The sequence below is a fragment of the Coenobita brevimanus genome, chromosome 91 (assembly GCF_032717465.1).
Source record: "Coenobita brevimanus isolate Jiangsu-jjx chromosome 91, ASM3271746v2, whole genome shotgun sequence".
NCBI classification, from domain to species: domain Eukaryota; kingdom Metazoa; phylum Arthropoda; class Malacostraca; order Decapoda; family Coenobitidae; genus Coenobita; species Coenobita brevimanus.
Window position 1 is genome coordinate 844,532 of NC_137044.1, and position 13,593 is coordinate 858,124.

At 38.8% G+C, this 13,593-nt stretch overlaps 1 protein-coding gene across 1 annotated transcript in view; it reads right to left on the reverse strand.

Moving 5' to 3' along the window:
• The window catches only part of LOC145411844 (uncharacterized), a 123,770-nt gene that overhangs the window by 19,295 nt on the left and 90,882 nt on the right, over positions 1-13,593 (reverse strand). Inside the window, exons 7-8 of the mRNA XM_080281803.1 lie at positions 12,902-13,063; positions 11,733-11,922 (exon numbers count right to left, since the gene is read on the reverse strand). Coding sequence (XP_080137929.1) covers positions 11,733-11,922; positions 12,902-13,063 — 352 coding nt within the window. The remainder of the gene's footprint in view (positions 1-11,732; positions 11,923-12,901; positions 13,064-13,593) is intronic.

Sequence of the window (13,593 nt, forward strand, 5' to 3'; positions counted from 1 at the left end):
TCCACTGCATCTACTTCACACTTAGGGCATGTCCGTCACCTTCCTTATGGACACATAATATTAAAGGGACTCATCTGTAGGCAGAGAAATATACCATGCCTCTCTCAGTTTATGACTACATGTCAGTGGAAGAATATCAGAAGTAGAAGAGGTGAAATACTAGGCAAATTTCATGTTTTCCCGGGCTGATAAAAATCATCTTTCCATTTTCTATATTGTTCTATTGTTTGTGAGAAAGAAATCTGAATTTCTTGTAACTTAAAATGAGAATGAAATTTTTCACATACTAAAACAGATAATTCTTTTGCTACAGATATTAGCATGAGAAAATAAAATTTACTATAAAAAAAAATATATATATTAAGTAAAAATTTCCATTATTACTGGTACAGTACTTAATCCTGCAGATGTGATGCTGTGTTAGAATTTCCATGCATGTACATGGATGCATCTTGTATCAATGTACACACGATCAAAAAAGTATCGTGCAGGAGGGGTACGATGATATCTGAAATGATCACTGCGGCTTGTGCAGTCCCTGGAAAATAAATTACTTATAATCTGAATACTCCTTCAGTAACAATATCAACCATAAATTGTCATACAATACCTATCTATGATATACTCATGTAAGCATGTTTGAGAACATGGGGGAGAATAATCAAACATTTCCAGAGTCCATCGTCCGTGGCGTCAAATTGTTTTGGACCAAATGTGCACCGATACTTTTTTGATCGTGTGTACAACCATGACTGTGTATATGCATTTACTTTTCATTCATGCACAAAAAATATTACTAAAACAGAATGAGGATATGAAGAATTGCACTGCATTCTGACTGAAGTAAAATTAAGAGACTGTAATCTATAGCAACTTTGTTAACCCTCAATACAGTGATGTATTTTCAGAGTTTATTCTTGCTCTCACTACACATTTAACTCAACTCAGAAAGGTAAACAAATAACTCAAAGTCAAATGGCCACCCCTTACGGGATTATGGCGTCTGGCAATAGATAGAGATAGATAGAAAGGTAAATGGAGTCTATATCTGCAAAGTGGTTACAGAAGTCTACATCAAATTCCACTTGTTCAAAAAGTCTCTCATAAGTTAAATCATCTGGAAATAGGAATATTTAAAAAGATGCATTAACTCAGACATTATCATGATCTAAGATGAACATTTCACTAAATTGGGAGGATTCCTATTTTAGGCATGCTAGTCCCTATTTTATGCACTTTTCTTGCTATATTATATATATATATATATATATATATATATACACACACGGAGGCTTTGTGGTACAGTGTGCATTTTTGTACACTGAAGAACAAGGGTTCGCACCCCGCCAGGGTAATAAATTTTGGGAGCATTCTTCTGGCCACGTACTACTTTGGCGGACATCAGGGGTGCTGTGGTTGAACCAGTGTCGCATACTATAAAGTATGCTTGCACCCAGTCGACTTGCTTGGGGCAATACACTTGGTTCACAGACTACACACACATCCAAAGCCACTCCAACACAACAACTACACTTACAAGCACTTCTCACCCTACATACAATCTCTACTAGACAGCCTAAGCCACTCGGTAGAGATACATTGGCTGTATCATTCCCACTTCGGTAGGGATAGGCCGGTCCTGCAGTGGACACTCAAACGGCTGATGACGATGACGATATATACACATACACACACACAAGTACCAGTAATGTAATAAAATTAAAGAAACAAAAGAGATTAATGAACATGCATTATGATTTAACTGAAGTTACCTACGTTTGGTTGCCCTACCAAGCAGCAATAACAAAGATATTGGCTGCTTAACTGGAAGTTTGTTAAATCCAAGTGCATTAAACTGTGGATCTACTGTACATCACTGGATTGAAGGGGTTAGCATATAAACCAATAAAAAGAGCTACAGTAACTAAACATATTAAAATAACTAAAGAATGCCCTCCAGGAGTTCAAGGAATGAGTGTTAAATTTCCGGTGCATTTATCAACTGTAACATAATGTCTCTAAGGGTGAGCAATTGGTCACTCTCACCTTAAAAGTGTGGACTGAATAGCCTAACCCCAGGCTCCTACATCTCTAATGAGGCAGTAAAAGATGAAACTACAAGAGATAATATGGGTGTTCGGAAATGCAAAATGGCAACAGAAGACCGCAATATTGACACATGATTTTAGAAATCAGTAAGATTCTTTAACAAATAAAAAATGATTCCGATCAGATTTTCCATAAACATTGTGGCTTCTCCCTTAAGTGCAATCTGCCTTAACCACTTCAATATACTAAAAGCTGCCTAGTAGTGATGGGAATAATAAAGGTCTTAACTAACTACAATATTTCAGTTTTAAAATCTCTCCAAAAAACAGTAAGATAATCTGAAGATATAAAAAAATAATAATACTAAACAAATTTAAAAAAAAAAAGCATGTCTCAGACGGCCAAAGTGGAGCATTATCAAAAGTAAGCTAATGAGGGAACTGAAGGCTTGGCCTATAAGCTTCACCACTCTGTGCCAGTAAACGAAGGGCAGTACATTATGCATTTTCCCCACAAAATTATACATGCAGCAACTGTGGACGAAAAGAGGTGAAGTCAATAAATGGAAAAATTAAAAGATTCTACAGAAACCTCATCTGTGTGTTAAGTATCTACTCAAGCTTTTTTTAACAGTACTTCTTCTTCTGATAATTGATCTAAATATTGCTTAATACTGTTTTGTGGTAGGTGGGGGACACTATCCACTCAATATGGTGCTACTGACAGGGACTCTACACTGAGTGACAGGTCAAATAGTTTTGTGAATCCCAGAAAGTCATTTACTATGATAAGTGGAAACCATAAAACCAATCCTTGGGGTAGGGGAGAAAAACTACTATCCCCTCTGTATCCTATGCAGGTCTGAAGGTAAAAAAGGGAGAGGGTTAACAACCCCCCACCCTCCCTTCTTCCTTGCTGGCAGAATTACAGACAGCCTTGGATCTGGGTCCTGCACCAAACACAAGTACATTTGCTTAGCCTGTTGAAATATAAGAGGTGCAAATAATGAATGTATGAGAGTGAAAGCAATGAATGTGTTCAAGAATGCAAGGTGTGCTGTGATGGCACTGGGTGAAACAAAGCTGAAAAAATATGAACTGGAGTAGGAAGGTGTGAAGTGTGAAAGGTCAAGCATGGTTGCACAAAGATGATGTAAGGAAGGAGCTGCTTTGTTGATGAATAACGAACAACAGAGAAGAATTAAATGATAATAAACGTGTCAGCTCGGTGTGTGTGTACATCAACTTCCAGTCTGAAATGATGAAAGTTGCAGCAATCATTGACTATGCCCCAGGCAGTTATCTGATAAGAGTGAGGGGAAAAAAAAAAGACAGGCTTTTGGACCACCTGGATGGAGTGATAGGTCAGATGCTTAGGAACTATGGAGTGTCTGTGATGGATGACATGACTGGGAGAGTTGGCACCAAACCTGCGTACGACATAAAAGGGAGAATGATAACTAATGAAAACCAAAGGACATGTGTCAGGAAAGGAGGCAATGTATCTGTAATTCAAATTTCAGGCATAAAGGTACTATACACACAAATATACAATATACATGGTGCAGCTACACTAAAAAGACTGTTAAAAGGAGCCTAACTGATTATGTGCTGGTAGAGAGAAAGATGATTGAGAGTTCTATTGATATGAGGGCCATGAGGTAGAAGGGGAAATGAAGTTTATGAACTGGGATGAAATGGATCTGAAAAACTTGTATGTACATATAGGGAGTGTTTGGTCAGGAATGCTACGGCTGTATGTGGTATTGGGAAGTTAGCAAATATGGTAACAAAGGTGCAGCTTGGTGGGATGCAGCTCTTAAAAGGGCACTGGAGGAAAGGAAAAGAAGTGGCTAGAGTGAATGGAAAAAAGGGGATCATTATGAAAAAAGAGAATACAATGAGAGTAATAAACATGTGAAGAGACTAATAAACAAAAATGAAAACAGGTATATAATGATCTCACAAGAAAAATTACAGTGAAATATTCTCAATTTGAGAAACTATTTTGGAAACAGGTGTAAATGTGTAGAAATGAGGGTGGAAAAGAGGGTGTGAGTATGAGGGGTGAACGTGGAAGTATACTAACAACAGATGTGAAGAAAGGAGCAGATAGAAAACAACATTTTGAATGGATGATGAACTGGAATAAGGAGTAGATAGAGAGGACATTTTGAAAGGCTAATGGGTGGGAATGATGAGGGCACAGTGCTAGTAAACTTGACTCAGCTTGGTGTGCAAGTACAAATAATGGTACCCGAAAACATGACATTGGCAGAAGTGAAGCATTCTGTGTAATGGCTGGAAAATGGGAAGGCATCATGTGCTGAGGAGGTTTATGTAGAAATTATAAAGTGTATTGGACAGACTGGAATTAAGTGTTTGCTGGAAATATGTAAGAAAGCTTGGAGGAGTGGAACTGTACCACTACAGTGCAAGAAGGCTGTGATTATGCCTTTGCACAAAATAAAGGGGATCATGTAGCAGAGTATAAGTCTGTTGGGTGTAGCAGAAATATAAGAGTTATCACAGACAAAGTTAGGAATACAGTACCTCAAGAAGTCTTGTGAGAGCAGAACTGGAAAATTTTAGGAGTGGCAGCAAATGTGTGGATCAAATATCTGCAGTGAGAAAGACAGTGGAGTGAGTTTGTGAAAATGACAGTGTGAACTGAGAGGGACTATGGAAGATTATGCATATGTGTGGTGTAGATGGAACGCTGTCCAATGCTGATTAAGAGTCTTTATGATAATAGTGAAGTTGTGTAAGAGCAGGTGGTTGTCTAAGCAAGTGGTTAAATATCAGTGTTGAAGATAATGACACGAGAATGTAAAATGTCATCCCCGCTATTCAATACATACATACATATATACAGTATATATGGGACTGACAAGAGACCGAGCTGGATGGATGAATTTTAAGACAAGAAATACATAACCAGGGAACTGGTACCCCTTTTTAAAGTGAGAGCTTTCGGACTGGCTCTATCAGATAGAGTATATGTGAAGCTACAGAACATGGTGAAATTTTTTTGGTCTGTCTGACGAAGCCATGATTTTGAGGGCTTGAATGATGAGTGAATGGAAGTGTGGCCCATTGAACTGGGCAACTCTGGCTGTCTGGACATTGCTACTCCTCACCCTGCCCTAGGGTGGGAAAGGAGGTCCGGATGATGATGATGATGATGATGAATATATATATATATATATATATATATATATATATATATATATATATATATATATATATATATATAAACACACACGAGGCTAAGGGAAGGGTAAAAATTTAAGTTAAGGAGAGAGGAATGAACAGAATAATGAATGGTGAAGGACAGAGTATTTCAAATCTGAGGTATGCATACGATGCTGTGCTACTTGCTTATACTGAACAAGAACACTGCAAATAGAAACAGAGTTTTGCTGATGATTGTGAGTGTCATGACTTGCAGCAAAGGCAGATAAAAGTAAAGTGATGGTTGCTGAGAGAAAATAACTCCACCGTGATGCTATGGTGAATGGAGAGAGACAAACTGGCTAGAGAATTAATACCTGGGTGAAGTGATAGAAAAAAGAAGTAAACGTGCAAAGGAATGGAGTGCAGAGTGACAGAGGGATGGAGAGTGGTTGGTGCCATAAGGCCTTGATAAGAAACTGAGGTCTGAGTGTGACAGCTGCAATAAGACTGCATTAAGGAGTATTGGTACCCATATTAACATATGGATGTGAGACTGGTGTGGCATGAAAATCAAATGAGTTGGCAGTGGAAACATGATTCTTGAGAAATGTGTGTGGAAGGTTGACTGTGGATCTGGTAAGAAATAATGTGAGTCATGAAAGATACAGAGCAAAGATATCTGTGGACAACAGAACTGAAGAAAGTGTGTTTAGATGGTGGAAGTGGAGCAAAGAAGTCTGTGGACAACAGATCTGAAGAAAGTGTTTTTAGATGGTATAGTCATATGGAGAGAATGAATGTAAATAAGGTGGTGAAGAGAGTACAGTATATGTAAGCAAGTCTGAAGATTTGGGGAGATGTGGTAGACCATGAGAAAGGTGGACAGATATGGAAAATGAGTGTGTGGGCAAGACAGTAAGGAATCTGCTGTGGCTAGGGAACTGACAAGGGACTGAACTGGTTGGATGAATTCTATTTAAAGATGTGAATGACAAGGCTTTGGCATCCCTGCGTTAACTTGACAGTTGTTTGACTGATCCTGTCTAATAGTTAATTATGAAGCTGTGTGTGAGGACATGTACAGTTGGCTCCAGGGGTCCTGTTACCCCATCATCCCTCTCTTGCCCATGTGGCAACGGCACCCTACTCGTGCAGGTAGGAGGCACACAACAGAGAATTTTCTTGTTTAGTAGTTTTATACAATAAACTGACACATGAATATGCATTTGAATGATCCACAGAGGATATAATACAATATGGAATCTCTGTACTTGCAATATATACTGCCTTTGATGAAGACAGTGGTGGCGGGGTGGAAGAGGTATGGTGATGGAAAGGGTGAGGTAAGGGAAGGGAGAGAAGGAAGGCGGGGAATGTCAGGAGAATGGGAAAGTTAAGCACTGAAACAGCATGAGTGAGAGACGAAGAGAAGAGGGGAAAGGGAATGAAGTTGTCCAGTGTTTCAGCTGGGTTACTAAGGGTAATAATGATGTTATTCCATCTCGCTTTGGTCACTGTCTCACATGTCTCCAGGGGGAGAAGAGAAGGAGCTTATGGGGACATCCAAGCCCTAAAATCTCAAAAGGCCTCAGTAGTCATAAATTATAGGGTGTCCATATCCTTGTAGTTCAGATGTTGTTTTGCCGCTTCATTCTCACTTCGGCCTGATATCCAAACTTGTAATTAATCTTCATTTTGATGCTGTGTGTGTTGAGCAATGTCATGAATGGAAAATGAAATAAAATAATGAATTATGGCTACTACATTCTTTTTAGGAGACAAGGCCAACATTACAGGATGGGGGGGGGGGGCAGTTAATGTGAGTGGTAATGGGAGGGACAGGTTGAGGAAGAGGAGGGGTGGAGATTGGAGACATTTTGCACAGTTGCCAAAAGAGCAAGAGCTGACTGGGAAGGGCAATACGACTCCTAGAACCAGCTGTTCCTATCAGGTGAAGCCAGGATTCCAGGGGCTTGAATGGTGAATTAATAAGTGTGTGGTCCATTTCACGGGGTATGCTATTGATTTTTCTCCCAATACTCTTATCATTTCCTTTTCCTGGCTTTCTGTACCCTACCTCACTTCACCTGCTTGTAGGAAAGGTGATATGATAATGATGATGATGATTTATTAATTTTCCCCTATCATGCTTCAGTGTTTCCTCTTTCTGAGACAGCTCCTTGATGCACAAAGGAAAATCAAAGGTAGACCTTTGTGCTCTGTACTGCAGCAAATCATGGGCCCAGTTGCCATCACACACCTTTTTTAAACACTTGGTGGTGTCATGAGTTAAGTGCTCAAACAGGACATGGCCCACACGGATCTAACAGTGTTTGAGGTTTCTTGTTCATGTACTGCCACTGAAAGGTGGGCACCTGGTCACTCTTGCCCTATGTCTGGACAAAGTCTCCTACCCCCAAGTTCCAATGCTCCTGATGGGGAAATATTGGACTGGATGATGGATGGATGGATTTATTAATTTGTTGCTGGGAAATCTGAGTGTCACTTCTTTCGTTACTACTGCACCTATCACCAGTAACTGTGCACCTGACAATGAAAACTAAATCTTCATGAAAATGCTACATATAAAATACTGAGAGCTTCAACAAAGGGATAAATAAGCATTAATATGAAGTGTATTATGATATCATGCAATCATACAGCTTCCAACAACTGCACAATAAAGAACAGATGCACATGCAGTGAGCTATTGTGCAGGTTGAAACAAGACCAGTTAACCTTTTACTCATACCAAGGTGAAAATGTTAGAAGTGGTGGTGCAGGGGAAAGCCTAAAAGAGAGTAAAAATTCATATGTGAGATTATGGATAGACAGTATCCATCTGCAAGGAAAATCTGTACATTGGAGGGAGGGAAGGAAGGAGGGCAAAAATAACCTAACAGCAAAATAACTAGATTGACATTTTAGAACGCTGTATGAATAAAGAACATCAATTAAGTTGAAAAATGAGCAGTCATGCACAGAGATTTGAATGATAGCCAGTAAGAAAAACAGTTATAAGCAAAGTATGTACAATATTCTTCAAACAACTTATACAGACACTGCTGTGTCATGAACACTGATACACTCTAGTTCAAGAGAATGAAAATGAATATACAAGACAATGTTTCTACACTTAAATGGAAAACTTTTCTGTATGGCAAACCATCTATTAACAAGGTACATCCTTTGAAAACTTCATCTATTAAAAAGCCACTCATGACTGGCAACACTTAAAATGGGTTGGGGCTAAATGTACAGGGTACTACAGAAAACTGTGACACCTTCTATGGAAAAATGGTCTTCAAAGCATGACTGTTATACAAATCCATGCAGCTGAAAGGTTAATTGGTGAACTTCTACGAGGAGACTTTTATATTCCGGTAGGTCAAAATGCTGCCACTAATATACTGTGATGTTATTATAATAACCATAACTTGTGGGTAGGAGTACCAGGGAAGCTGGTGAACTGCAGTTTTAGTGAGAATTTGTCAAACAATATGTCATCTTTTAGTATTCCTGCCACCATTCATTACATTTCATGATGGATGGTTGCAAGAGAAAAGGATGCAACCAACTTTTTAAAAGAAAGCAATATTGCCTCCTTCTGCTATGCTACTGTGAGAATCAACAGGTCAAAGTATGACTCAATCCTCCCAAGTAAATGAGGCTGGTTTTGCAGTGAATAAAAATGGATATACAATATGGGGGATGGGTGAGAAAATTTCCCCAAGCAATTATATCCAAACACCCCTTCTAATGTCTGCGTGTGGTAGGCAAAAGCAGGATAGACAAGCCTAGGGAATGCAGTTGTTAGTTCTCCATTTTCATCTTTTCTATTTCCTTGTTTCTGGAACCTACCTCACCCCACACAATGGTGGGGAAAATTGATAAAATGATGATTATGATAACTAGCAAATCTATCTATCTACAGTATATCCAGAAGCCTCAATCCCAGAAGGGATGGCTACAAACCAATTAGCTCTTTTATCACCCTGTCCTCTGCCATCAGGCTGCCCTATCCTAAACTCACTGCCCTCACTCATATACACTTCTCCAGTCCATCCCTCCATCACATCCCCAGTCTCCCTCTCCCTTTCCACCTAACTCACATACACTCTCCCGGTCAGTCTCCCATTCTCCATCCTAAGGCCTTTATTTCACTTTAAGGCCTTCAAAGAACCACTCAACTTTCATCCTTGAGCCACTGTATTCCCCATTTCTTCTACACAATTATCTCTTTTCTGTTACTGCACTGCACTAGGACACCTTCTGAAAAAGAATATGGCTACCGCAAGTCAGTATTATTAAGCCGATGGTAAAGCTATCACAGTGGAGGGGTTTAGCAGAGTTGACAGCATCAGCAAGCTAGGTGAACCCAATGCAGTACGTACACTCTAACAAGAAACCAAGGCAAACATTTTCCTCTTACTGATAGTTATGCCTGTACATTTAGTAAATACAATATTAGGACACTGCTCATGCTAATCTTGTGGGTAAACTAAACAGGTAATATCCTTAGTTACAGTCTAGAACTATGTATATTGACAGATATTACATTTTTCATACAAATAAACATGAGGGAGACACTTCAGGGTAATATGATCTGAACTTTGAATAATTAACATTTGGTAACTAAGGACAGAGCCTACTGATCTCATGGCAGGATGATGATACTCTCATATATAGTTGGTATTACACACATTTCAATTAGCCCATGTATGCTGAATCAGGCACGAGAATAGATGAAACATTTAAAATTGTTGTTACAAAAATGTCTGATGTTTATCACCAACTGAAGAATAAATTATCTATGCATTTGTGGATTTTTTTTTTGTACCTCTCTGATTTACTTCATCTTTAATTACCATTCATATTGTTCAGTCACAATACAGTACTGTAATGACAACCTCCGCTGGTTGAAAACAAGTACAGTACCTGTAAAGGGTTATTTATTTACTGGCAGACAACTAAAATATTTGTTTCAATTATCAACTATAATCTGATTGTCAAGCGCCATATTACCATCAAAGCTTTCAACTCTATTTCCCACTCCTCCCTCAAACTCCATTACCCTGGTTTTCCTTACAGCCTTGTAGAAAATCTTAAGTTATATTTCCATTGTTTCCTTATCTCATGTTTGTATCTTTCATTTTTCTTGGTAGATTTTTCTGCAGCATCATCTTCCATCTATGTCAATATTAATACCTTCAGCACAAGGCTGTAATTTCTTGTTATTTATGCTGCTACCTGGCAACTTTATTCAGCTTAGGAGAGATGTCTTGCGGTGCAGTTCATCAGATAAATTGAAACACCCAGAGATGGCAAGCATAAAATTACCAATATGTCATCATAATGAACAAGATAAACCGCGAGTCTCTCTATTTAATCCTCTCCACTGCTTTATAACCACGTACATGTACTATTTCACTGTCTTTCTTTGTTCAATTCCAGAATCACACTCTCTTCTCTCTCCTTCAACCTCAACCAATGACTCTTAGCAACAGACAGCTGACACAACATAACATCGCAAGTATGTCGGCCACACGGTTTATCCCAGTGGGATCAGTTAGCTGTCTCTGTGCTGCAGCACTGTTTGGTTTGAATGGATTACAAGGTTGTTCAGTAATAGCGACATACTTTGAGTAATTTCATTCATAATTAGATTCTCTGTGCATTTACACTCTTCTGTAGGTAACCTTTACTTTCTTTCAAACTTCCGTTTACCCAATGCCTTCTCCAATGTTGAAATTAATCTTTTCTAATGCTGCAAAATTAACACTGCCATTGCTTCCATTATTCTTCTCCTGAGCCTTTGACCCACTAAAAAACAGTCTATAATGGCTCTTTGTTTGTTTTTCTCCAACCTTCTTTGCTAAGAAAATCCATATAGATCAATGACTCTATATATATCCCCTTTACTCTGATGACATGTTCTGCCAGTTTATTCCTGCCCCCTCCAGATGATTTTACTCAGTTTTAGGTAGACTTTGTACAGTGAGGGGACCAATGAACATACAGTACATTGAACCCCAGTTCAAAGTCATCCCTCAACTGAATACAATTGTTTACTAGTGGCAAGAATAAAATAAGAGCTATGACACCAGATCAAAGGGTTTAAGAAAATCTGATATTAGCTGAATGAATACCCATATTCATGGATAAGAGTTAGATGTACAGTATCTGGGTAAGAGTTAGATATACAGTGCCTAATAACAGTGACGGCCAGGCCTTACACTTACTAAAATCTGCAATATCTCCCACAGGTGAATGGAGTTTTTTCGGACAAATCAAACGTTGCAAAAGACACAGATCACTCTCCTACCCTTAAGTGTTGTGAGCTATAGTAGCTTAGCCTCCAGGCCACTGCCCTGAAAGGGACAATGAAGTTGGCCTTAGTGTCGTGATTGTTATATGAGCGTATCATTATCCAGTGAGTGAGTCAGGAACCACAAGAAAGAGGTTGTGAGGATGCAGGATGCGCTCATGCATGGTCACCACCGTCACCTAAGTTTGGGGCTGAAGTGCTCCGCTTTCCCGCCACACGGAATGGAATGAAGTTGAAGCCTTTACCAAACATGACGCCCTTGGCCCGGCTTGCCCCTGCTGGCCCCCCGTGGTTGGTCTCTGCATCCCGTTGTCCTCGAGGCACCGTTCCAAACTGGTCGATCTTGCGCCGCGCATTTGGAGGTGGGGTCTGCAGATTACATTTTATTCGCAATCAACTGAGTTATTCCCTGTGGAGGTGGGGTCTGCAGATTACATTATATTCACAATCAACTGAGTTACCATAAATGAATAAAAGTCATAATCAACCTTAGTAAAATCCAACCGAACCTTGCTTATTCCAATACTGTACAGTTAAGGGATATTACGTATGTCTGGTTTAATATGAACGACCATATTCTTTGATCAAACCACTGCAAGAACTATTTTCACTTATACAGCTCAATACAGTACCAAATAAATCTTTACTTCATTATTGTATTATGTTTATGATTATCTCGTAACGGTATTAATAAATTTCCTTTATGGGAAGCTTAATAAATTGTAAACAGAATGCAGTGAAAACTTATTTTCATTTTAATGACCAGATCTTTTATTACCTTGATATGAAGAGACAAATTCCTATTTCAATTTCCATTCTGACTTTGAATAGGTGTATCACTCTAATTTTCCCAAGTCATTTCATACAGATTTCCAGCAATAGCAATAACAATAATAATGATGGATGGCTGGATAAACACTGCTGCAAAACAAATTATCATCACCATCGCCATTACCAAACCTACATCATCAACATCCTACCTTCAAACATTCCAACACTAGTAATGAAGAAAAGTCTACATACTCATTTTATGTGCAGGAGTTGACAACACCTCACACAAAACACCATCCTACAAGCTCCCCCACCGGATATCCACCCATCAGAGGTATCCTTAACCCATGAGGGTTAGTTATGGCCTTCTACAATTTTTCCACTACCTTGGTTCACTCTTAAACTGAATTAAATCATTAAGAGACAGCAAGAATAAACTAAAAATATACATTATTTCAGTGAAAGGGTTAGCTGCTTCAATGAAGTAGCATTTTGCTAACACACAACGAAAACTTTTCATGAGGAATAACAGTAGGCATTATGTGAAATACTAAAACAAAATACTTGATGATCTGACCCTGGGAGGAAGGAACTCTGGTGTGTCATGTGAGGCAAGAGGTGAGGAGGCTGGTGAGGCAGTGGTGGGCTGTCCAGGAGACTTGTTCGGGGAAGAAGCAGGAATGGTGGAGAGTGTTGATATGCTGCTAGGTGACGGAGAGTTGCTTAATGGCCCGCCAACCTGCAAATATACACACCTAAAGTAACACTGAACACAAGTAAATGGGACAGCATCTGAAACATTACTATGAAATAACAAATGAAAGAAAGTACTGTACAGACTTTTAAAAATGCAAACACAGTAATTCCCCAGTTAATGTGTCTTGACTTCATACATTTTTCAGTATAAAGCTGTTAATTAAGGCAAACATTTTTTTTATAACACACTAAATGCTCAGTATGCTGTGAAACACGACCGAAACATTTCACACTTGCATTATTCCAATATAATCAGTTCTTATTTCCTTAAAATGCTTAGGGACTTTGCTTCATACAGAATTATACCTGATCAAAACATCAGACACCCGTGCATTTTGATACACTTTAGGTTTAAACAAGCTTTTCAAATATTTGAGAAGAAAATCTTTGTTGCTGGTAGATAATACTCTCTTCAAGTGATTGTTTTGCTTAACACAGTACCTATTATGAACACATCTACAGTATTAAGTAAGGAACTACTGTATCAATCAGTGCAATATCTGGTATGGAACT